Source organism: Martes martes (genome assembly GCF_963455335.1).
Source record: "Martes martes genome assembly, chromosome: 6".
Classification (NCBI taxonomy): Eukaryota; Metazoa; Chordata; class Mammalia; order Carnivora; family Mustelidae; genus Martes; species Martes martes.
The window spans coordinates 89,526,434-89,551,196 of record NC_137893.1 but is presented as its reverse complement, the minus strand read 5'-3'; the positions used below and the strand labels follow the sequence as shown (position 1 = coordinate 89,551,196).

The following is a 24,763-nucleotide window of genomic DNA, read 5'->3' as shown; positions in this document are numbered from 1 at the left end:
TAGCTGGCATGGGTCGATCCTGGAAAGCTGTGGATGGCAAGGGAAAAAGAAGAGGAGGGCGTGGAGCACACAGACAAGCAGGTGATGTAGGATTTACAAACGGAGGAGGCGTGGGCTGGTGACAGGAGGCGGGCCTGGAGCCGCAAGGGTGCCCTGAGCGAGCATGGGATATAAAAGAAGCGTGATGGGAAGCTGACCGGCGAGAGCAGAAGTGGGGCACAGGATGAGGGGCGCGGGTCAGGATAGCAGGGATGCAAGATGGGAGAATAACGGCTGTACACATTTGGCCGGCACTTGGCAGTCTGCTCCCTTTTAGATTCCCCTAATTTCCTCCTTTGGTTGAAGAAAGCGAGGTTCGGAGGGCTTAGGTGGGTGGGGGCCCCGGGTGCCCCGGGTCGCTGGGCTGCGGAGGAACCCGCGAGTGCGGGGGCAAGGTGTGAGCCGTGCATTGTCGGGGCGGGGGGGGGGCGTCGGACGCGGGCGGGTGGGGGGCGGGTCGGCGGCAGCTCGGGGAGAAGGGGGAGGCGGGCTCCGCCGGCACACGCCGCCCCTGGCAGGCGGCCTGAGCGCGCGCGGGGAGCCGCTGCCGCCGCCGCTGCCGCCGCCGCTCGGGGTCGCTTTGAGACCCAGATTCCCGAGCGCTCCGCTCGCATGGCAGCCGCCTCGGCGCCCGTCCCCGCGGCCCTCTAGGGGCGGCCCCGCGCCCGGGTCCCTCGGCAAAGCCCGTCGGATCCGGCCCCGCTCTGCGTCCCGGGGCGCGCTGTCTCCCAGCCCGAGGTGAGGACCGCGAGGGCAGGGCGCGCGGGGCTGGGGGCGCTCTGGGGATTCCAGGCCCCTGGCCGCGGCCGAGCCCAGGCGACGGAGACGGGAAGGGAACGTGGGAGCATGTCCGGGTGGGGTGGGGTGGGGTGGGGGGAGTCGAGGTAGGAGGCGGAGACTGCTCGCTGCCAGGAACCGGCCCCCGCGTCCCCTTCGTGGCCAAGGCCGCCTCTCGGCGCTGTCCCCATTCCCGCGGAGTCCTCTGTGCGGACTGCGTTCCTAGTCCGGGCCCCTCTAGCGCCTGGACCTCGCTCGGCGCTGTCCATCCTTCGCCTCCTTCCCACAGACCCCGCTCCGGGGCTCCTGCTCCAGTACCCTCGCCTGCTCAGTCTTCCCCGCCTCCGCCCTCCCGCTGCCCCCACCTCCTTCTGTCCGGACGCCCCTCTTCCCCCTCGGCTCCTGTCACTCGGAACCGGAATCCGTGCCACCATCTCCGGGTCCGGCCGCCTTCCAGCCTGTGCCATCCCACAGGTGTCCGCACGTCCGGCCGTCCATCCGGCCGTCCCTCCTGGGGCCGGCGCTGACCATGCCCAGCGGCTGCCGCTGTCTACATCTCGTGTGCCTGTTGTGCATCCTGGGGGCACGCGTTCAGCCTGCCCGAGGTGAGCGTGCCCCCGGGCTCAGGTCGCGGCCCTGCCCGGCCGTCCTTCGCTAGCGCGTTGACCTCTGCCGGCCAGAGACGGCACTGCAGCCGCTCGACCCGGGGTTGACCAGACCCCAAGCAGTCCCTTTGCAACGCGGTGAGTCTCTGTTCTGCCCTAGCCCAGAGCCGAGCCCAGCCAATGACTGAGACCCCGCACCCTCCGAGCCCCACGTCTCAGGGAGCCGAACCCTGACCTGGGCTCACCCCTCCCGCGTCAATCTCTTGCAGCGGATGACTGCAGCTCCCACTGTGACCTGGCCCACGGCTGCTGTGCGCCTGACGGCTCCTGCAGGTACCTCTCTTGAGCACGTGCTCTCAAACCCTTTGCTCCCCATTTCCAGCAGGTCCACACCCACAACCAGGTCAAGCCCCAGGGCAGAGTATCTAGAGGCTTAAGACCCTGCTGTTCACTCCCCCCCCCACCCCCAACCCTCACCCTTCATGGCCACAGGACAGACTGGCCAGCTTCTCCTCAGCCCCCAGTTCCCCTCTGCTTTGCCTCTCTTTGCTTCTTCTTGCTTATGCCTCCCCACTCCCAACTCCTTTACTCTCCCAAGGCTGATCCAGGAATTCTGAAACGTTCCTCCTCAAGATACCAGGAGAAAGACCTGAAGCTTGAGAGAGTTTGGAGGTTGGGGCCAAGAGGAAAGGGGGAGATAAAAATATAAAGAGAACGGGTTTAGCCTGGGAAAGAAAGACTGCGGGAGGGTTGCTGGGGAGACGCACTCACAGAAAAGGATCATTCTTGATGAATTTGAGTAATTGACTCACTGGGGTGGCGGTTGGGCAAATTCTGAAGCAGGAGAAAAAGTGTGTCTGGAAAGGAGCGGGCCAGGCAATGTGCAGGAGGGGCTGGCTGTGTTAGAGACACTCTGAAATAGTTCAGTTCTTTGTCCTGGAATTAGGATGGGAAGAGGGTCCTTATGACCTTTCAAGGTCACTCTTTTTAAGCTGGTTCTGAGCACCTCAGTCATGCCAGGAATGGTACTGAGGTTATTTACAAATGTCATTTTAATTTCTTCCTCAACTCAAACCAACCCAAAGCAACCCATCACAGATGAGAACACTGAGGCCCAGAAAGGTTAGACAGAGTGCAGAACCAGGCCTTGAATGCCAGTGTCTGATCGTCTGATAGCATGAGTATGTCCTATGATCTTGTACAACCCTATAGCTACCTGGGGTAGGCCTGCTTTCCCTTAGGGATTTCAGAAGTCCTTCTGTTTTCTAGAAGCTCTGTTCTTGCCTCCTCCATTTCCTCCTATCCCCCTACCCAGAGCCCTGCCCCTGTGCTTCTCCCTATCAGGTGTGACCCAGGCTGGGAAGGGCTGCACTGTGAGCGCTGTGTGAGAATGCCTGGCTGCCAGCATGGTACCTGCCACCAGCCCTGGCAGTGCATCTGTCATCTGGGCTGGGCAGGCAAGTTCTGTGACAAAGGTAGGGGAGTAGAGAGGGTAACTGTTGGGCTGGGGACCCTGTGTGTCTTGGCAGAACATCCATCCATATTTATCGAGCACCTTTTGTGTCTGGCTTAAACCCTCAAACACATGGCATTTCATCATTGTACTTTATAAGTGTTACCTAAATTGGTTCTCAACATAATCCTGTGAGGTGGGCCAGGCAGCTGCCAAAAACATACCCCTTTTGCAGATGAAGAAACTGAGACCTACAGATGAGATACAGCTTGCCTGATAATGGGAGGCTGACTGCCAGTGCCAGGGCTCGGGGCCTCCTGATTCCAATTCAGTGTTGTTGGTTCCCCCACTACAGCAGTCATGCTCTGGGCGGGTCTGTAGTGCGAGTTGTGTCCACGAGCTGTGGGCAGGGCCTGGGCAGGTCTGGGAGCCAGGTGTGGGGAGCTCTCCCCAAGCCTTCCCGGTCTCCTCTGCAGATGAGCACATCTGTACCACGCAGACCCCCTGTCAGAATGGAGGCCAATGTGTCTACGATGGGGGCGGCGAGTACCACTGTGTGTGCCCCCCAGGCTTCCATGGGCGTGACTGCGAGCGTAAGGCTGGACCCTGTGAGCAGGCAGGGTGAGTACCGGCCTGTGGGTGGGTGGGAGGGAGGTTACGGGAGAAGCTGGTGGCAGAAGAGAGGAAGCAGGAGTGTAGAGAGGGTGGGGGTGAAGAACTAGGTCTGAGGGTTTGAAGTCCCACACGGGAGCCCCTGAGGACAAAACCCCAGCCTGCCAAGGTATCCCTAGTTCAGGGTTTCTCAACTTTGGGGGTACCATTTGAACCATTTCTCCAGAAACAAAGATCTGTAGGGGCTGGAGGTGTACTGCATCAGTGTGTGACTCCTCTGGTTGGGAAGGTGGGTGTGGGGAGGCTGAGGACCTAGCTGGCATGTGGCTCCTAAAGATGTTCCCCCACAGCAGCCTTCTACCTCACTGTGAATGTGGCAACAAGGCGGGTAGGGCTGGGCTTGTCCTCATTTCAGCTTCAGGCCTGAGAGCCTATGTAGCGAATAATAGCACACTTGCCTTTGAGCCTTGCCTTTGGGCGAGGCCCTGTGCTAACTGCTTGACGTTGGATTATCTCATTTAACCCTCGCAATTTTGGAAGCCGGGAGACTATTCTTATTCTCATTTTTAAAACGAGGTGTTCAAGGATCAGAGAGGGGGGCTCAAGGTGACACAGCCAGAAAGGGGGTAGAAAGGCGGCAGTGGTCAAGATGCCGATCTGGGCTACCCTGAAGGTGCGAGCTGGCCTCATTAACCTCTTTGCTCCCACTGCAGTTCCCCATGCCGGAACGGTGGACAGTGCCAGGATGACCAGGGCTTTGCTCTCAACTTCACCTGCCGCTGTTTGGCGGGCTTCGTGGGTGCCCGCTGTGAGGTCAATGTCGACGACTGTCTGATGCGGCCTTGTGCCAATGGCGCCACCTGCCTAGATGGCATAAACCGCTTCTCCTGCCTCTGCCCTGAGGGCTTTGCTGGACGATTCTGCACCATCAACCTAGATGACTGTGCCAGCCGTCCATGCCAGAGGGGGGCCCGCTGTCGGGACCGTGTCCATGACTTTGACTGTCTCTGCCCCAGTGGGTATGGTGGCAAGACTTGTGAGCTCATCTTATCTGTCCCAGATCCTGCCACCACCATGGACATGCCCCCGGGGCCCACCTCCGCTGCAGTGATCCCTGCCACAGGGCCTGCCCCCCACAGCGTGGGGGCGGGTCTGCTGCGCATCTCAGTGAAGGAGGTGGTACGGAGGCAAGAAGCAGGGCTAGGCCCATCTAGCCTGGCGGCCATGGTGGTATTTGGGGCCCTCACTGCTGCCCTGGTCTTGTCCACTATGTTGCTGACCCTGAGGGCCTGGCGCCAGGGTCTCTGCCCTCCGGAACCCTGCTGCTACCCTGCCCCCCGCTACGTCCCAGCGCGCCAGGACCAGGAATGTCAGGTTAGCATGCTGCCAGCAGGGCTCCCCCTGTCGCCTGACCTGCCCCCTGAGCCTAGAAAGACCACAGCACTGTGATGGAGGTGGGGGCTTTCCGGCCCCCGCCTTCACCTCCTCAGCTTCTCAGACTGGAGTAGGCCTTTTCTCGCCACCCCTCTCCTGGGGTACACACACGGAGGGACCTCAGCCTCACACTAGAAATATTATTTTTTTAATACATAGGATGTAAGATGGAAATTTTATCAAATAAAACTATGAAAGTGCACCTGCCTAGAGTCCCAGCTGTGAGAGGGCCAGAGCGGAAGCCTGGTTCTGAAGAAGCCTCAGGACTCTGCCCCACCCCCAGCCCCTTCCCTCCCCAAGAGAACATGGATTCCAAAGAAGAACCCAGGGTGCCCTCTTCCCCTCTGGGAAGTGAGGGAGAGGTAGAGCCACCAAGGAGACTGTAAACAAACAGCCAGCACCCGTGCACCTGGTCAGGAGTGGCTAACGCAGAGGGAGACCCTGTAGGACAGGGGGGTCAGGCTCAGGACCCTCCACGAGAGGAGTGGGATCCCTGCTGGCTGCTCTGTAGCAGCTGCTGGAACAGTGAGTGGGGCTGGCTGCGGAGGGCAGCGGGGGAGTCCAGCTCCACAACCCTCCCTGCTTGCAGCACCAGCACCCGGTCAGAGTTCAGGATCGTGTTGAGCCTGTGTGAGAGAAAGTGGTCAGTGCAGGGGATGGAGGGCAAGGCCCTAAAGAAGAAAGCTGACCTGTTCTTCCCTCTTCTCCTCCCCCTGGACAACACAGGGCTGCCCCCCAGGTTTTAGTCCCTGGCTCTGTGCTAGGGGAAGACTGCAGATACACTTGGACCTGGACAATGAGGAGCTGAGATTCGTCGGGGGGTTGGAATCCCTCGCACCCTGACCCCTGGGGGTCTCTGAAAGGAAGGGAGGCTCTGGGTTCATGTCACCGTAGTCTCTGATTAGATTCTCCCTCTGGACACCTGCACACCTGTGGGCAATGGTCAGCACTGTCTTGTTGGCAAAACGTTTGCAGATGGTCTGCTGGAGCAGTTGGTCTGTCTTCTGGTCCACGCTTGCCGTGGCCTCATCGATACACAGGATCTGGAACGTGTGAAGGTTGGGGAAGGGAGGGAGGAAGAAGGTTAGCCTTGACTCCTACCTAAGCACCAGTCCCCACCTCCTGGCCCAGACCAACCAGCCTACAACACCTCACTTCTAGCTCTGAAAGGAAAACTAACTTAGTCCCCTGAAACCTCTCCCCAATCCACTTCTTCATCCTGGCTGTCCCTGGCCTACTTCCTCGCCCTCTTGAATGTCTTCTCCAATTGCCTTACCTTGGCATCCGTGAGGAGAGCCCTGGCCAGACACAGTAGCTGCCTCTGCCCCAGGGATAAGCTCCGGCCCCCCTCGCCCAGCTCACCATCCAGACCACCTGCAAGGCATAGCAGCCTCAAGCCCACATCCCAGGACTCTCCCCGATCCCTCCCTGCTCCCTCCTCCACCCTGCAGTGTAGGACCTCGTACTCACCCATGGACATAATCATGTCACTCAGGTGACACTGCTCCAGGGCCTGCCACAGAGCCCTGTCATCATGCAGGCCCTGGGGATCCAGGTTTTCCCGAACAGTCCCACTGAACAGAAAGGGTTCCTGGGGGATGACAGCCAGCTGGGATCTAGGGAGTAAGGAGGGGACAGGACATGGGGTCTACACTGAAGATGTGGCCACTTCTGTTCCTAGCATAGGTTTTTAGCAGGCATTTCCAGGAAAGCTTGAGGGTAAGATCTGAGCAAACCCCGCCCCCCGCTCCCCAGTTGGTCAGCCATGTACCTAGAACTGTGCCAGTGCTACAAGGAATATCAAAGACACCAAAGGCCTTGACTCTATCCTTAAAGAGCTTATATCTCACTGAGGTACAAAACACAGAGAACAGGAGTGGGCTACACTGTAGGGGCCTGACTCCAACAGCTGCTGGGGCAGCAGTGGCAAGGAATGACCAGAGCATGAAAGGGGAGGGGACACTTCACGGTCAGAGGCAGGCCTGGAATTGGGTCCTGAGGAACTATATGGTTGGGCTATAAGGTAAGGCCACCACAGGTGAGAAGAAAAGGCAGGAAGGGCAGGGCTGGGCCTTGGAATCAGAAATGGGCTTTAGGACAGAACTGCCCCATCTCGTGCATGTCATGGAACTCAGCAAAAATGATACAGGATAAACCTGGAGGTGGGGGTAAGGAGACGGTTAGGCCCAGAAGAAGCCACCTGTGGCCAGGAACAATGGGCCCAGGTCCCGAACTGTCCCAAGCACTACCTGCCGAGCCTCAGGGCTGAGGGCATCAGTAGGGGAGTGCCGCCCTTGGAAGGCTCTGGTTTAGGAGCCAGTGACTGGTGGTCTGGAGCAGAAGTATAAGGCAAAGCTGGAAAGGTAGGTCTGGGTCAGACTGTAACCTTGAGACTACAGCTATGAGTCTGGCCCCAGGCACTAGTGGCTCGTTGTCCTCACCTGCTTGTCCTCCATCCTGCCCTGCCTTGGCCCCGGCTGCCCTGAGTTGATAGAAAGCCTCCCTAGCTGGACCTTCCTCCAAGGGCCAGTAGTCTGGTTCCCCTTGTCTCCCTCCCCCGGACCTGAGTTCAGTCAGCTCCAGCTGGCTGGTGTCCACACCGTCCAGCAGCACTCGCCCCGAACTGGGTTCCAGCAGCCGGAAGAGCACCAACAACAGGGAAGACTTGCCAGAGCCTGTGCGGCCCACGATGCCCAACTTCTCTCCAGGCTGCACACGGAAGGTCACCCCATCTAAGGCATTTGGCAGTCCTGGCCGGTACACCAGCACCACATCCTGGAACTCCACGCTCCCCTGGGTCAGCCAGCCGAGGCCCAGCTGGTGTGGTCCGTGATGAGAGAGAGAGAGAGAGAGAGAGAGGGACACGGGTAAGGCCGAAGACGTGAGGATGGGGAAGGGAGATGGAGAACGGAAAAAGGGGAGAATAAGGAGAAAGGGTTGGCACAAGAGAAAAGGGCATGTGCTGCAGAGGTGGGACCCTCTCAACGGACATGAAGATGAGGGACACTGTGAAGAGTGTGGGATCACTTGGCGACACGAGAGGAGATAAGTGAGAAAGATAGTGAGGAGCAAAAGGACAGGAACTAGGGGAGGCAGGGACGGTCAGGAGGGTCCCCTGGGGTTTTGGGGCCCAGGTGCAAGGTGGGAGTGCAGGCCTACCCGCGGCAGCTGGCCTCGGGGCTCTTGGGGCAGGTCGCAGGAGTACTCCTCCAGCCGCTCAACGCTCACCAGCATGGTTTCTGTCTGCGTGAAGCTGCTCACCAGGCCCGAGAGCAGGCCCGTCAGGGACAGGGCGTAAGACAGTGACAGGCCCACCAATCCTAGCAGAGATGAGTACAAGCTGCTAGGGGATGCCTGGCCACTGGGATGCATGTGGGAGCTGGGATGAGGTGGAATAGGAGAATTCCAAGCTGTTGACCATGGGCATGTAAAGGAAGGCAGCAGAGAAGCAGGAAGATGCCTGGACCCTGACAGGGACCCTAGGAGGTGAGCCACAAGGGAGGGCCATGGGCCTGGAGAAGCTTCCAGGGAAAGCCACGGAAGATGGGCAGGGCAGAGTGCGGGGATGGGGTGGAGCAGGGAAGGGGTGAAGATCCGAAGACTTGTTCGAGTCCCAGACCTCCCACACATGGCAAGTCTTTCCCTGGGACTCAGTTTCCTCAACCCTAAAATGGGGGCGATGATCATCACAATCCATCCTCACAGGACCCCTGGGTGGGAGGTGAAATGCTGGGGGGACAGTGCAGGGAAAGGTCGGTGCGGGGGGGAGCCGACACGCTTCTGAGGTGAGAGTGAGGCCCCTTGGGTGTCACCTGGGTCGGCGAGGCCCCGCTGGTGCTGCACCAGGGCAATGGCTGCAATGGTGCTGACCACTGCGGCCCCCATGAGCTGCAGCCGGATGTCCAGCCACTGCGTGGCAGCGCCCGCGGCGAACTGGCACCTCTGGTTCAGCTCCAGGAGCCTCTGGTTCTCCTCCTCAAACCTGGGAGGGGCCAGGAGAGGAGTGAGGCCACGGCATCGCTACATGGACCCACGCAGGCCCCCTCCCACAGAGCTCGGCTTTCCTGGAGCTAAGGAACACAGCTGTGGGGGGGACCGCGGGGTACAGAGGGCCCGTGTTCTGCTGGCCTCCCCCATCCCGTCTTCTGTTTCCTTACCCTATGCACAGGGCACTTGCCAGCCCTGCCCCACCCTTCTCAGAGACCTGGGCCTGCCCTTCCTCTTGGGGTCATCTTGTCCCCTCGCCCGGACCTCACACACCTGCAGGTGGCCCCCGCGGCCCGGAGCACAGGGAGGCCGGCCAGGGTGTCAGCCAGGTGGGCATAGAGGGGCGACAGGGTGAGGCTGCTGAGGCGCCGCAACTCCCGCGAGGAAGCCCTGTAGTGGCGCTGCACGCGGTCGTAGAGAATGCTGAGCGGCGGCAGCAGCAGCAGCAGCCAGGGCAGCCCAGCGCCCAGCACCACCAGGAGGCCCAGCAGGCCAGCAGCGTTGGCCAGCAAGATGTTGAGCATGAAAGGCAGGCTGTCGTCAGCACAGGCCACGTCCGATGAGAAGCGGTTGAGGATGCGGCCCGTGGGTGTGGAGTCAAAGAAGGTCACTGGCGCCTGCGAGAGGAGGTGCGGGTGGGCCAGGGCCAGGCCTGGGGATGGCCCTAGGGGGGAGAAGCCCAAAGTGGAGACTCGGAAAGGAGGAAGGTGGCAGAGAGGAGGAGATGGGGTGGGGGATGCTCCGAGGGAGGCTATCCCAGGGTGGCAGAGACGGAGATGCTGCCATCCCTCTGGCCTGTGGTGACCCCGAGAGGCCATGCTGGCCATTCCTCTACCTCTGTGCTGAACAGGCCCTACTCCTCTTTCCAGGGCAGGGGGCCTGTCTCTCTCCAAAAGAAGGGGACTTGAGGCCAGTGAGTGAGGGTTAGTGAGAGGTCGGGGGGATCATCCCCATGGCCCGTGGCCAAACAGCAGCCTCAGTCAGTGTGATCTCACGGCTTAGCATGCAGGCTTGGGATTCAGACTCCCCCTCGAATTCCAGCCCTGCCACTTACTGGATAGGACACCCCAGGCAGGGAGCTTCATCTCTTAAAGGCCCCTGTTCCTCATCTCAAAAACAGGGATAACACAACGGTGGCTCCCGGGGCTGTTGGCAGCATTGAAAGCCACATAGACAACATAGGTGCTTAGCACAGTCTGCCTGGCACAGAGTTCAGAGCTCAGCAGCCACCAGCTGTTTAGACTGCTACTGGGAGCACCCATCTCAAAGACAGCATGTCCCTTTCCTCACCTTTTCCAGCTAGCTCCCAGCTCTCTGCCTGTACTTTGGGAACAGTCCTCTTAGGGCAGGGGACTTGGGCAAAGGACTTTTGGCAAAGGACTTTTGGACAAAGGACTTTTGGGCAAAGGACTCTTAATGCCAATGTATAAGAAATGAATTCCTTCACAGCCTGAAGAGGCCCTGGTCCTGGAGGAGAGGCAGAGTGATGGGTGGCTGCTCCCTGACAGGCAACAGGAAGATGCCCAGCCTGAGTACCCACAGAACTAGCATTCCCCAGGTCACTTACACTCTCAGACCCTCAGTTTTCTTATCTGTAAAATGGGGATAACAGTACCTACCTCAAGCAGTTATCATGAGACCCTGATAAGATAATGGACAAGAGTGGCCCCTGGCCAGCTCGGTCGGTAGAATGCAACTAAGACTCTTGATCTTAGGGTTGTGAGTTCAAGCATCACACTGGGTGTAGAGATTGCTTAAAAAGTAAAAATTTTTTTTAAAAAAGGATAACAGGGGTGCCTGGGTGGCTCAGTGGGTTGGGCCTCTGCCTTCAGCTCGGGTCATGATCTCGGCGTCCTGGGAGCGAGTCCCGCATCGGGCTCTCTGCTCGGTGGGGAGCCTGCTTCTCTCTGTCTCTCTGCCTGCCTGCCTCTCTGCCTACTTGTGATTTCTCTCTGTGTGTCAAAAAAAAAAAAAAAAAAGGATAACGGACAAGAAAAGGCTTTATAATAATAATAATGTCATCATTAATAATAATTGCTAATTGAGTATTTAGTATGTGCCTGGCACTATCCTAAGCACTTTCTAGGATCTATTTAATTTAATCCTCATAATATTGTAAGAAATGGAATGCCATTTATAAAAACACTGGCACACAAAACAGGCGTTTTACAACACAACACAACACAAAGATACATACTAAACACACTTAGAATGGTTGCCTATAAGGAAAGGAGGGAAAAGGGAAATAGGGTACGTAGATAGAAGGGAATGGATAAATAAATAAAATGAAAAAGGGATCTTGAATGATCTAATGGATGTCCCATGTCCCATGAATAAGAGGTGAGTAATTCAGGCTTCTGCACTTGACATCCAAACAGAAGTGACTCTGAGCAAGCGTCTCTTCTCCCCATTTTACAGATGAGAAAGCTACAGGCCAAAGGAGCTGGGTGTGAACCCAGGCAGCTGCTCTGCGCTCAGCCTCTCCAGGTCTCCAGTTGCCAAGTGCTGCACCTTCCTGTGAGGGCTGTCTTGTCCTGAGGACTAGGAGGTAGGACGGGGTCCCTGCTGGAGCTCCCCCATGCCATCCCCCTACCAATCCTCTCACCAGCAGGATCCGATGCAGCAGGCGGCGATGCAGGGTGGCGGCCGCTTGGAGGGTGCCTGCTGCGAAGAGCACTGCCCGGAGGAGGGTGCAGAGGGAGTTGATACCAGCGATGGTCGCGTAGACGGTGAGGTAGAAACGGACATCTGAGGAGCTGTTGGGGGCGGCTTTCGGCAGTGGGAACACTGAGGTGCTGGGGGGTGAGGAGGGGCTGTGGGTAACCAAAAGTAGGGCCCATCGGGGGGTCCCCTCCCCCACACCAGCTCTCCCCACTAGAAGACATACCTCTGGAATACCTGCCCCCCACCTCTCAATCCCTGCCTGGCAACCCCTCTGAGAACACCAGGCCTGCTCTGGCCCAGCCACTCACTAGAGGCTTCCAGGGGAGAAGAGGAGAAGCTGGGCAGAGAGGAGCCCTGTGGATCCTGGGCTGGTGGGGCCTGACGCCTCCTGGGAGCTATTCTTGTCAGCCTTCAGCTGGGAGATCCAGTGGGAGAGCCACCAGTCAGCAGCGTTCCTTGTGGCTGGGTGGGGATGGGGAGGGGAAAACTATGAGAGAGACTACTCATCCCTTTGTTCCATCCAAACACCCCCTTCTTCTGCCCTGGACTCTGGTTTCCAGTCTTCTTCACCTGCCCCCACCCTCCCTACTTTGTCACTCTCCCATGTCTTCCCATGCCCCTAGTGTGCACTTCTTTTCTGGGCCCATCACTCTTTAACTTTGAGGAGTACCTGATCTGGAATTTGTAGAGTGGGAGCTAGCTGTGGGAGCTGATCGCAAGATGGCCACAGAGGACACCCCTGGGACTCTCAGAAGGGGCGGCCTGCCTCTTGTCCCAGCTGCTGCCCGTGCCTGGGGAGGCTCAGGGCTCTGTAGCCATTAGTACAAGGTGGTGGCCGTGATGGAGACCTAGGGCTGAGGTGGGATGAGGGGCTCTGGGGTTCATCCTACCTTGCATGAGGAGCAATGAGAGAAGGATGGCTAGGGCCAGGCCCCAGCCCACGGCCCTCCAGTATGCTCGGTACACGTGCAAGGCCACAGCGCCCTCCTTCTTGCTTTCCTCCTGCAGCAGGCGACCACATGCGTTCTCTTCCCCTTCCAGACCCTCCTTTGTTTTCTCCAAGTTCCCAACTGACTGCCCTGTGGCTGTGAGGAGGGGAGGAGAGGGGCAGGGTGTGAATTAAGTGTGTGGGATGACAGTTAAACCTCAGGGTTTCAGATGGGCCGGGGAGGTTTGGGGACAATGTATCCCTCCAGTGTGGTGGAGGAAAGGGCAAGCACTTTCCTCAGCCCTGAGCCATACCTGAGTCAGCCTCTTGTCCATCCTCAGCCCAGGTTTTGGGGACAGCCTGGACCAATGGCAAGATCTCAGAGGGAGGTCCTGGAAGGGAGCAGGGAGATCACTGAGGGGGCTGTCCTGGGGATACACTATATAGTCTGCCTTTCTCAGGGAGTGTGCCAATCCACCTTCCATTCTCTTTGTACCCCTTCCCTGACCCTCCCCAACAGGACCCTGCTCCGGGCCTCCAGACTCTGAGCAGGACCCTTAAGCCCATCTCTCCATGTCTGTAGTCCAAAGAGGTCAGATGGAACATGTTCACCCCTATAAGGAGAGTCATGGCCACCCAGAAGCACTCTGTTCAGAGTCTCCTCTCCTTACTGCAGAGCTTTCTTCTCAGGTCTCACATTTCTAATGCTCTGCTGGAGCCTCACTTCCTTCTGTTTCTTTCCCAGCAACCTTGCAGACAATCATGTCCCTCTGGATAATAATCCATCAGAGGTGGGCTTCTTGTTTATTTTTGTTTGTATTTTTAATAAAAAGACTGTTCAAAACCTGGCTGACGTCTCTTCTCTAAGGACATCAGTGTTCCTGGAGACCCTGGGCCTCTGTGTTCCCAAAGCACCCAGTCAATCACACAGCCCAAGTCCCAGATCCCTTGGCATTTCACCAGTGTGCTCCTTTCTTTCCTCTCTGTGGCCTCACACCTGCTCTGTGAAGGGAGGATAGGGTCTCCGGTGAGACAGAAGAATGCCAGGGCCCAGGCCACACATGGAGGGGGTGGCAGAGTCTACATCTGACAGTTCATGTGTCCCTCTTCCCCTTTTACACCTGGGCAGACCCCCTCCCCTGCCCGGCAGCCCACGTTACCAGCCCGGACAAGGCGCCCGGCCTCCAGCAGCAGCACCACGTCAGCCTTCTCCAGGTACTCAATCCGGTGGGTGCAGAGCAGCCTGGTGGTGCGGCTCAGCACTCCCAGGATGCACCTGTGCAGCAGGTGGTTGGCCACATCTGCGTCCACAGCGGCCAGAGGGTCATCGAGGAGGTAGAGCTCCTTTTCCTAGGAAGAGGTGGGGACACCACGGGCACCAAGTCCCAGGTCTGCTGGTCAGAACCCAGACCTCTCCTAGGACACGATCTTGAGGCAGAGAAGATAGCTGAGAGGGACTCTGGGGGCTACCCCTAGAGTATTAGGGAAGCAAATGAGACTTAAAGGTGAACTTCCCTCTAGTCAAGCAAGACCGGGGCTCCAGCTTTGCTGGGTCCCAGCATTTCAAGTCATATTGTATTTTTGAAAGGGTCTTTAATTCTGCCTTCAGTCTGCAAAAGGGAGATGGGATGGTCACTTCATGACTGTGAAGAGGCGGTGGCGGGGGGGGGGGGGGGAAGAAACCAGATGCTGATGAAAATACCCCCATTCCCCCCTTCGCTCCAAGGCTGCAGACTCCCATTTTTAACTTACCTGGTAGACAGCACGAGCAAGGGCAATCCGGGCCCGCTGTCCCCCGCTGAGGGTCACGCCCCTCTCCCCGACCTCTGTCTGGTCACCAGCAGGCAGGATCTGGAAGGACAGGGCCCCCAGCATTGGCCAAAGGACTCCCCAATACCTTCTACTTCCTCCCTTTGCAGGGAAGAGGTGGAGGGGGTCAAGAGATCGAGGGAGCTTGAGGAGAGTGGACTTGAATTTGGGGTAAGCAAGCCACAGGGGATCATCTGTAATTCTGACCATCTGATCCCCATAACGACCTTATGAAGCTGATACGATTTCTCTTTCACATATGAGACCAAAGTTCCAAGGGACTACCTTGGCCCAGGTTGTTCCACAGCTAGTAAGCTAGGAGGACGTGAATCAAGATTCTTCATCACCCTGTCACACCCACTGCCCTGCCTTTCTAAAGGCTGGGATGAGGACGGGAAAATCCAATGTGAAAGCTGTCATAGGTCTTTATACAAGGAATGTACCCCAAACCTTCGTGTGGCCTCAGGAGTGGTCCTTAGCTCAGGGGGACCCATGCCAGTGGAAGCACCTCTGGTCTTCCAGACAGTGAGTCCCCCTGAGGGAAAATCTCGGTAATTCACCTCTTTTCTTAATGCCTAGATCCATTCCCAGTACCCGACAGGCATTTGAGAAACGCTTGCTGTAGAAACAAATGATACATGGGCACAGGGTACCCCCTAGTCAAAGTAAAGGTCCTCTTTTCCAGGGGAGTCCCACATTTACTTTGACAGGGCAGTGGCGGGGACAGTCCTGCAGGGGACATGGGGATTGAGTAGGGAAGCCATAGGTGAGATCTGGAATCTCACCCCCCTAAATTTAGTACTCTGGTTGCAGGGTATCTAATGGACTTGCCGAGAGCAACCTTGACTCTCTGAAGCCTCCCCAGTGGGAGGTGGGGGAGAGCCTCTTGAATCAGAACCACTAGCCCAACATACACAGGGCTAAAGCCTATGAGGGGACCCTAGTCTAGAGGCCTTGGAGTTCCCCTAGCTGCTGTGTAGAACACCCCATCATTGCCATCCCTCTGGGTCCTCCTCGGAAGGGGGAACCACATGCTGGACACTCTGGGAGGGCTGAACCTGATGACAGCCAGTCTTAGGTTGATGGTGCCCGAGTAGAGGCAACCGCTTCCCAGAGAAGTGAGTCTCTGACTTGAGGTGTCGGGGACACGGGGAAGTAGGCAGTCAGAAGGTCTCAGGGCCCGGCACTCACACGGAGGTCAGCACCGAGGGCGCAGGCTTCGAGCACTTCCTTGTACAGCTGGGCATCAAATGTCTTCCCAAAGAGAATGTTGTCTCGGATGGTGGCAAACTGGATCCAGGGTTCCTGGGTGGCCAGGCCAAAGCCTTTGGACAGCCCCCACACTGCCACCTGCCCACTCAGCCTGTGGAGAGCCAGGCCGGCAGCATTGGGGAGAGGGCAGCTCCTGACTGGTCCCTCCATAACTAGCCCCCGGCCTCCCAGCCTCTCCAGACTGTCTTCTATGTCAGATCCCCCTTCATGTCACATGGGTCTCTGGACTGGCAGCCCCTGGGGTTGAGGGGCCCTAACAAGACTGGAAGCTCATTCTGGACGAGGAAGAGAAGAAACTGCTCTTTGGCTACAGCCAAGCGGCTGTCAGATCTGGATGTGCTCAGAAGCTCAGAGGAGAGAGAGCATGGTCACCACCCTGCACTCACTCATCCTCACTATAAAGTAAGAAGGCCCTCCTTCATTCCTCTGCTCCTCCCTGGATCCCTCCCTGCGTAACTACATTTTCCGAAAAAGGAGATTTGCGGGAAATTTCCATTTATTTCTTTACTATTATAGCACTCACAGAACTCTTGTATGAGGATTATGAAAATTCAGTCTTGACTGCCTTCCCCTTTCCAGACTGAAAACTCTCCCAAGACAGGGACAAGGTCTCGTTCATCTCTGACCCTTGGCATCCCTGGATTCTAAAAAGGTGTCCGCCACATGGCAGGGGCCAGGCAAGTGTTCGCTGAAGGTCAAAGTGGAGGACAGGGGGGCCCTAGAGATTACTCACCTGTGGAGCTCCCCAGCAATGGCGGCCAGCAGCGAGCTCTTCCCACAGCCCACCTTCCCCACGATGCCCACCAAGGCACCCTGCAAGGAAGCCAGACAGTAAGCATCAGGTCTCCCTCCTGAGGCCCTGGGCTGCCAACCCTTCCACAGAAGCTTCTCTCTAGGCCCCAGTTAGTCTGTAAGGAAAGAATTCTCCAGCCCACAGGCTGGGCTGTACCTCACTCAGTGACACCATGCAGGACGGAGAAAAGTACAGTGCTTTTCTAGAAACAGGTGGTGTTCTCAGAAGCTCTGACTGTGATGCCCCCAGTCTGTCAGCCAGGACTGACCCATCTCTGAGGGGGCACCAGAGCAAGCTGAGACCCTCCCCTGGGAATTCTCCCCCTCTCTGGTGGTAGCGTGTGTGTGGGAAGGCTTTCTGCAGTCTCTGCTTCTGCTCAGTGAAGAGCGGGTCCACCAAAAGAGAAGCATGAGGCAGATACAGAGGAAAGCAGACAGAAGGAGAGCTCTACGAGTTGAGTCCCGGTTCTGGGCTGCTGCTGAGATCCAGCTGCATGCCTGCCTTTGGATTCTGCAATTCATCTCTATAGCCTTCTTATAAATTCTTGTTTGCTTAAGCTAGCTTCAGTGGGTTTCTATGACTTCGATCCAAAAAAGCCCCAACTGACAACATTAGTAAAATTCCTTTGAAAAATGCCAGCCTTGTCTTGCCTGAACGAAGAAGAAAAACAAAATATACAGCCCATGCCAGAAATGTGAGCCAAATGTGGTAGAGACTGGAGAACACTGGGTTGAGCTGTGGGGCAAAGGGTTGGACAGGGGTCAGGGGAGAGGGAAAACTCAGGCCTGGGGTAATCAGGAGTCACTGTCCTGCCAGGAGTATTCTTTCAAGTGCTTCTTTGTAGATGTATGCGGTGGCGGTGGCGTGAGTCACAGGGTGTGATCCCTTTCTAGCAGGCTAAATAGAGGATTAGCTACCCCATTTGCAAAATCCTTCTCAGAAGAGGCTGCTGGGCCTTTCCCCTGGTCCCCAGCCTGAGGCAGATGCTGAATAAGCTCTGGGGTCTGTTCTGAACTTTCTGGCCTCAGGACAATGGAGAGACACAATTGTTGGCTGGGATGAGGTGGATATACAGCTGTCTAAAGACTGGGGAGAGAGCAAACACCTCTGAGAGCACTGTGCTAAATGGGACGAGGTCCAGAGAGGAGCGTAGAACCTGCTCACCAGAGCCCCTCCAGTCTTCCCCTTGGTACCTCGTCGAGATGCAGGCCATCTAGCTATGACGGGCTCCAGGCGTGTTTACGTGTCACTGAGTCTGCCATTCCCATTCACCTGGGGACTCCCCAGTGTGGTCTAACCAACAAACCTTCTTCACTTCAAGGTGACTGATGAAGGTCTCCTGGCTGCTTCCAACTGGGTCCCAGGAGAACAGGGCTTCATGCAGCTCCAACACTGTAGATGGCTCCGTGGGGGGATCTGAAGAGGGAAAAAGCCACTCAACATGGGTTTCTAAGGCACAATCTCGCTACCTGGGGAGGGCTAACCAGGAGTGCGTTGTTGTCTCGGCCTGTCCTGTATCTACCGGCCCAGGGCTAATTCAGCCTTTATGCTGGTCTGAGGACTCTCCCCCACATGCTCTGCCTGGATTTGCTGCCTCTGGCTCTTCTTGCCGGCACCTGTGTACAGCTCCCTAGGGGCTACAGTTCCCTCCTCACCCTGCGCTGGGCTCTCCCTCTAGCTTCCCATTACCTGGGCTATAGTAGGCTTGGGGGTTGTGGCTGGGAAGGTCAAGGAAACGCTGGATCCGGTCCAAGGACACTTTGGCCTCCAGGAGGCCATTAATCACCCAGGGGAAGTTGTTGAGGGGAAGAATGAGCATGCGCACCAGTGCCAAGGCCGTGAACACCTAAGTAGGGCAGAAGGGGGACGAAGCATCACCTGAAGCTCAGGGGCCATCTGAAGGCCTGCGGGTGAATGTCCTGGGGGCAGGGGTGTGGAGGGAAGAATAGGGCTGCAGCAGAACTTAGGGGTTGGCAGGAAACTCCTTGGGTTAGTGATGGCAAAGGAAGCCGCTTCAGACCCTAGAAATTCTAGATGTTCCTCCAGAGATCTGGGTTCCCACTCAACCAGCACACAGTCCTGGCACATTCTGAGACTTTCTAAGTACAAACATCATCTGGCCCTGGCTAGAGCTGGCACTGGATCATGGATTTTTTTCCCCCAAAGGTCATCGAAATGAGGATATGGGGACCTAACATGGAGCCTGGGGCTAAAGTTGAAGAGGAAGGGAGAGGAAAAAAAGAATTCCTTCACAGAGGAAAGGGTTGCATATCTGAGGCCCCAGAAATTTCAGAGAATTCCCCCTGAGTTGGGAAAGGTTGAGGCAGCCAGAGATCCTCCTTCCCAGCAGTCCCGAGGGCCTGAGGCCACCTCACGACTCCACTGCAGTCACCTTGCTGCCGCTTCTCCCCATACTTTCCTACAGCCGTCCCCTCCTCCCCTGGCCCTCACCTTGGTGGCTGTGAGCTGGTGCCCCAGGAGGACATAGGTGATGAAGATGACGATGGAGATGACAACTGGCAGGGCCGCCCACAGGTACACACAGGCTGCATCCAAGTATTTGATGACCCAGAGTCGCCCCAGTTCGCGAGCTCGGCAGGCCTCTACTCGGGCCCCCAGCGCATGCTCCCACCCGAAGAACTTGATGACCCGAATGCCACTCAGCAGTTCTGTTATGAGCTAGGGATGGAGACAAGAGGGCAGTGTGAAGTGGAGACCCTGCTACTGTGTGTCCATTCTCCTCTGCCCAGGAGCTCCTGGTAGAAGAAGCCAAGTACCCTGAGCTCCCAGATATTCTGTACTTTCCTAGCCCCCTCCCTTCTTCATCTCAGCCCTTTCTGGAAATCCTGCCCTCAAATCCCTTTCAGCCCTGACTTTCTTCTCCTTCCAGTCTCTTACTTCTCCTCCATGTGCCTCCAGAGCGGGGACCAAGTCAGAGCTGGAATCCCCCTACCTTCCTAGGGGAAGAAGTGGTAGAAAGTACAGGGGGGTTACCACACCAGGGTAAAAGCACTCCTTCCATGAGATGAGGGACTAAGGACTCTTTCCCAAAGCCAGAAGCAGAGGGCTTCGGGAGCTAGTCACCAGTCTGGCCCATGGCTTGGATGGGACGGGAATTCTTCCTGTAGGAACATACAGGTGTAGGAAGCCCATACCACAGCCCAGGGTCAGACAGGTTGATGAGTTCAGCAAGATGGGCAAGGGCTAGAAACTTCCTGGATCCCCACATTCACACATGCCCAGCCCACAAGCCAGGGAAGTACTGGAAGCCTAGTCTGTAGCTATCATGGGTAGGGGAAAAGGGCCTGGACTTTAACCAACTCTGAGGGACCTCCTCCCTGTTAGTACTCTGAGCTATTCCCACAAGAGGCTGACAACTATGCTGTATGGACTGCCAGGCCTGCCATCCCCCAGTCACTGCAGAACCCAGACTGATTCAGCCAGACCCTCAACACCTAGAGCTGGCCCAGGCAGAAGACTGACCTACTCCCTTCCCCACAGCCCACCCCTCAGAGGTAGCCGGGGTTCTCCGAGGCCTCTCCACATGGGGCTATGAGATGGGCTCTACCCTAGATGAAGAGATAGAAGACTGAGGTCCAGACACTGATACTAAAAGCCCATTTGGTCCCAGACAGGCTACTTCCTACCTCTCAGGGCTGCTGCTTAGGGCTGTATGAGCTAATGCTACAGTATTACTAACAAGCCATGTATATTTAGTGCTTACTTTGTGACTGGGCCCATACCCAGAGATACCTCATACCATCCTCACGACAACTCTATAAAGCAAGCTATTATTATGGTCATTTCCCAGATGAGGAAACAGAGGCCCAAAGAGGTTAAGACACTTGTCTGAGGTAATTAAACTAGTAAGTGGAAGAGCTGGGATATGAACCCATGTCGTTCTCCAGTCTGAGCTCTTAACTCCTAGAATACACTCACAGCCTTAGGCACTGGGCATGGGAGGACCTGGGGACCAGGATGCTGGGTGGGGTCTCTGGATTGCTGAGGAACCCTAAGCAGCCCTTACCTTAACCCGTGCATCCTTATGCTGTAGCATCTCCTGGTTGCTGGCCATGATGCGGGTGGCAATCACTTTGTTGACAGGGACCAGCAGCAGTGCCAGGATCAGACCACCCACGAAGGCCACACCCACCTGCTGGTGAAGCAGGTAGAGGGTGATGGCCAGCTGCAGGGGCAGGCCCCATGCTTCATGGAAGCTTCCAGCAAAGTTGAGCAGCCGATCAGAGTCGGTGCCCAGTAGGTTCAGGGCCTCCCCAGCAGGAGGGCGTCTGGGCCCCAGCTGTAAAGCCTTTCGGTACAGAATATTCAGCACAGCCCCCCGTGCCTGAAGCGTCACCTTCCGTACCTCATACCCATACTGATTCTGTAGCACAGCACCCAGTACAGCCCCACCAGCTAGCCCCAGGGCATAGAGCAGTCCATTGCTTAGTGGCTCTTGCCCCTCCTCCAGGAAGCCCACCAGGAAGGAGAGCAGCAAGGGCCCTGAGAATCCCAGCATGGTCCCCACCAGCTTCAGTAGTCCCAGTGCCAGGTAGTGCTGGCCAAAGGCCTTATACAGGGCCCTCCACAGCCGGGCCCCTTCCTGCCAGTGTGCCTGGAAGGAACGAGCCAGATAGATTGGGTGCAGCCTGTGTGGGAGGCGGCAAGTGTCCTGGGGCTGCCGGAGCTCTCCACGGGCACCTCGGGCCAGCAAGGGTGTCAGCCAGGCATAGGAAAAGCGTGACAGCCAACTCTCCCCATCTTCAGCTACCTCAGTCTCCTCTCCCTGAGACAGGAGGGGTTCCTGGGTCCAGGGCTCCTGTGACCGCCCCGGGACAGCCCAGCCCAGTCCATAGGCCAAGAGCGCAGCCAGCTGCAGAATGAGAAGGCATAGGCGGGAGAGGGGTCCTGGGAGAAGTGGGGGCAGAAGCGTGCCTCGCTGACAATGCCATAGCAGGGTCAGCACTAGGGCTGGGGCCGGCAGAAAGGCAGCCAGAGCCAAGGTCAATGGTCCCCGGAAGTGGCCATGAGGGGAATGAGCCAACACCCACAAGGCCAGGCAGTGGCTGATCCAGGCCACTGCTGCCACACCCCCTGCCAGCACTTCTAGCCCTAAGGGCCCTGGGCCTGCCCCGGGTGGCAAAGTGACTGGAAGGAGGTCTAGCAATGGAAAGACGAAGAGCAGGAAGGAGGCTGTGAGTCGGAGGCGCCAGCCGGGACTGCAGTGCAGGAGGTAATCTGGATTCCTAGGGACAAGGGGGCAAAAGAAAATAAGGCACATAATGGCTGACTGAGGGCCAGACACACCTCTAATAACTCACTTACCTAGAGCTAATCCGCTCCTTTCACTGCCTTTTATACCTTATTTCTGTCCCATTTTACCCTGAATACAGGGCTTTTCCTCCAGGAAGTCTTCCTGGCACAACCGAAATCTGTTTTCCGATCTACCCATACCATTTCTGATCATTCTTTTGCCACAGAAACTAACAATTTTTAGTTAAGGATGTATGGAATGTGAAGACTAATAAGAAAAAAAAATCCTAAATTTTCATTCAGATAACAACCAAGAAATGCGAATTCATTTTCATAAAAGTATTGACCTAAAATAACCCTTAGAGGTGCCTTGGTTGCTCAGTCGTTAAGCGTCTGCCTTCGGGTCAGGTAATGATCCCAGGGACCTGGGATCAAGCCCTGCATCGGGCTCCCTGCTCCGCGGGAAGCCTCCTTCTCCCTCTCCCACTCCCCCTGCTTGTGTTCCCTCTCTCGCTGTCATTCTCTCTGTCAAATAAATAATTAAAATCTTAAAAAAAAAACAACAAAAAACCTTAAATTCACCCGAGGCACAATTAGATGAATAAAAACTTGACATATATAAGGCTTCTACTCTCTAATACAATAGCCTAAATTTTATGAAGCCTCAGAATATTCTACTCTCTTTCCACCGTTTGTAGAAAATGGTATAGATCATACTTGTGACTCCATTTGCTGAACAAAAACTTCTCTTTAGTTTTGTCTCTATCTTCTTGGCATGCAAAAAACATTTTTAGTCAACAAAAGGGTGATCTGTCTACGTTAAAAAATCAAGTACAGGGTAAGACACCTGCAGCAGTGAATATTAGAATGCCTTGAAGGTTTACATAATGAGAAGACTAAATCTATTGTTTCCTTTGTTGGCAGGCCTGGATTACTGAAAAAGTTTAATCTTAGATTAGAATGCTTTGGATTTCCTCTAAAAAGTCCAGTTAATCACAGCAATATGGAGCAGTTTATAATGGAATAAAAGTCAACCTTTAAGAATCCTATTTCTTAAGATGTGGGGACAAAACACTGGGCCCTTGGAGGCCCCAAGTTGGCCATCAACCAGTCTTATGCCCCGGGGTAAGGTTTCCTTTCCTCTCACATTTCATTTCCCTCATCACCACGGTGAGCACTGAGGAATCTGGGTCCAAAGGCCTCTCAGGTCCTTTCTTGTCTGAGATTCTGGACCTCTCTAACCCTTTTCAGCAATGTACAAAAGGCCTGATAAGTGAAGTGCAAAAACTGCAATTTCTATTGATTATATGATGGTCTTTCTTGCCTGCTCCTTAGACTGTGAGTGCTTGGAAGCACTGTGTCTATTTTTAACAGATACTCCTCTGAGCAGGCTTTAGACGTCTATGCTAACTGATTAATCCTCTCTAGACTTCTGCCTCATTCTATGCAAAAGAAAAGGCAAATCAGGATTCCCCCTAGACCAAGCAGATCCCAAGCTTCTCCTCAAGGAAGGGATTCATCAGCCCGGATTCATCTTGGATAAGGACACATTCCATCTACCAGACTAGGGACTCCAAAAGGCAGAGACTAGATGTCTCTCCTGCCTTGTCAGTAGCCAGAGTGAGAGTAATTTCAGACATATCCAGCCATACAGAAAATAGATACAAAATCAAGGTGAGTTTGATAGTTGCACCTTAGAGCCGCAAACCCAGGAAGATTAAGGTTTTGAATTTGCTCTTCTACTTACTGCTTCCTCTCCAGCTGGGTACATATACTTCTCTTAGTCTAGGGAACATGGAATTTTCATGGATGGAAGTGGTGAGGAACTAGTCCTACAACTACAACACAAGCTATCCTTTTTGGCTAAAAACATCGTTCACCCAGTTTTGCCTCCAATCATGACAGTTGTGCTTGGGCATCTGAAAATCTACAGCTGTGATGCTTTCTACCACACATCCAGCCTTTAAAAATGTACCGGCCACTGCGCTATACATTTTAACGCATTATCTGATTTAAACTACCCAACAACCCGATGAGGCTCAGAAAAAATGGGTAACTTGACCCAAAACGGCCACATTTCTGCAAGGTGGTAAGGCGCAGATTTTATCCTATTTTTGCCTCGCTCCACAGACCTCTAGTGGCTACACTACCGCGGAGATGTGGGTTTCGGCTGAGGTCTGCAGGCACACGTGGACAGATGTCTTGCACCTGCTTCTACCCACCTCGGAGTGCCCCAGTGGCAGGCACTGAGCACGGCGAGGAGCATATGGGGCAGGGCGCTCAGCACCAGTTGGGTGAAGCAGTGGCCCGTGGTGTCCCCCTCCCACACCGGCAGCGGCTGCGACACACTGGTCTCGCACAGCTGGGCCAGGAACCGCTCCATGGAGGCTTCACCTGCGAGGAAAGCCGAGGGTGGAGGGAGGAAAGGGTCCTCCCAGAGAGGGAGAAATCCGTGTTCCCAATGGCGAGGTCCAGGGTGGGAGCCGGCACCCGGTGGGACGGAGTGGGGACGCTAACCAGGAAGCCGGGCTGGTGTCAGCGGGCCCTGACAGCCGGGTCTCCCCGCCTCCTACCCGGCCCCCGAACCCGGACCTCCCCTCGCTTGGGTCCCGCGGCCAGACCCCGCCCATTGTCGCGTTACCGCAAAGGGAAGTTTGGCTCCTCCGAGCTGGCCGATTTCTGGACTGGTCACCTAACCGGCCTCGCTTCCCCACCCCCTCCTTGTGTTTCCGCCCCCAGAGATCCGGAACGTCTAACCTGAAGGAGCCGCTTGCCACCGGACCCCAAGATCCCGAGCACTGGTGAATTCAAAAGAGCCTGCTGCTGGGTTAGGGTGCTAGCCTGGCTCGCCCGGCACCCCCTATAGGCGGAATGACCTCTCAGTCACCGCTCGCCCGCCCATTCGCCGGGCTTCTGAGCGCGTGCGCACTTCTCTGTTGTGCCTGCGGTCTCAGTGAGCGGGCGTGCAGCTGCAGTCACTTCCTTGTGCTTCGGCGGCTTTATGCTGCCTTATTTGCATAGGAACTGATGTCATCTCTAGTGCAACGTCATTTATACACGCTCAGGTAGAGTACGCCTCCCATCTGTCTACTGTTTACTAGCAGGCACAGGCATTACACTTACTCTTAAAGCTCACC

General features: G+C 56.0%; 2 protein-coding genes across 4 annotated transcripts; one reads left to right on the top strand and one right to left on the bottom strand.

Annotated features, from left to right (window-relative positions):
* Positions 1-570: 570 nt before the first annotated feature.
* DLK2 (delta like non-canonical Notch ligand 2) lies at positions 571-5,121 on the top strand. The gene is made up of 6 exons (XM_080807086.1): positions 571-777; positions 1,291-1,421; positions 1,691-1,754; positions 2,766-2,896; positions 3,351-3,495; positions 4,200-5,121. The coding sequence occupies exons 2-6, from the start codon at positions 1,346-1,348 to the stop codon at positions 4,933-4,935; spliced, it is 1,152 nt and encodes a 383-aa protein (XP_080663212.1). The 5' UTR covers positions 571-777; positions 1,291-1,345; the 3' UTR covers positions 4,936-5,121.
* ABCC10 (ATP binding cassette subfamily C member 10) lies at positions 5,048-24,390 on the bottom strand. Of its 3 annotated transcripts, XM_080807085.1 has the most exons (22): positions 24,268-24,325; positions 23,849-24,020; positions 20,401-21,619; positions 18,825-19,052; positions 18,063-18,219; positions 17,680-17,789; positions 16,314-16,393; positions 15,500-15,671; positions 14,252-14,350; positions 13,660-13,849; positions 12,814-12,891; positions 12,462-12,656; positions 11,880-12,033; positions 11,513-11,702; positions 9,181-9,524; positions 8,733-8,902; positions 8,080-8,240; positions 7,484-7,737; positions 6,391-6,536; positions 6,197-6,294; positions 5,851-5,963; positions 5,048-5,546 (listed from the first exon to the last, which is right to left on the bottom strand). In XM_080807085.1, exons 2-22 carry the CDS (start codon positions 24,007-24,009, stop codon positions 5,384-5,386), a joined length of 4,482 nt encoding a protein of 1,493 aa, XP_080663211.1. In that variant the 5' UTR covers positions 24,010-24,020; positions 24,268-24,325; the 3' UTR covers positions 5,048-5,383. The 3 variants fall into 3 exon arrangements, with proteins under 3 accessions (XP_080663211.1, XP_080663210.1, XP_080663209.1); XM_080807084.1 differs by lacking the exon at positions 24,268-24,325 and adding an exon at positions 24,384-24,390 and having other exon boundaries at positions 6,197-6,536; XM_080807083.1 differs by having other exon boundaries at positions 6,197-6,536; positions 24,268-24,327.
* Positions 24,391-24,763: the final 373 nt, after the last annotated feature.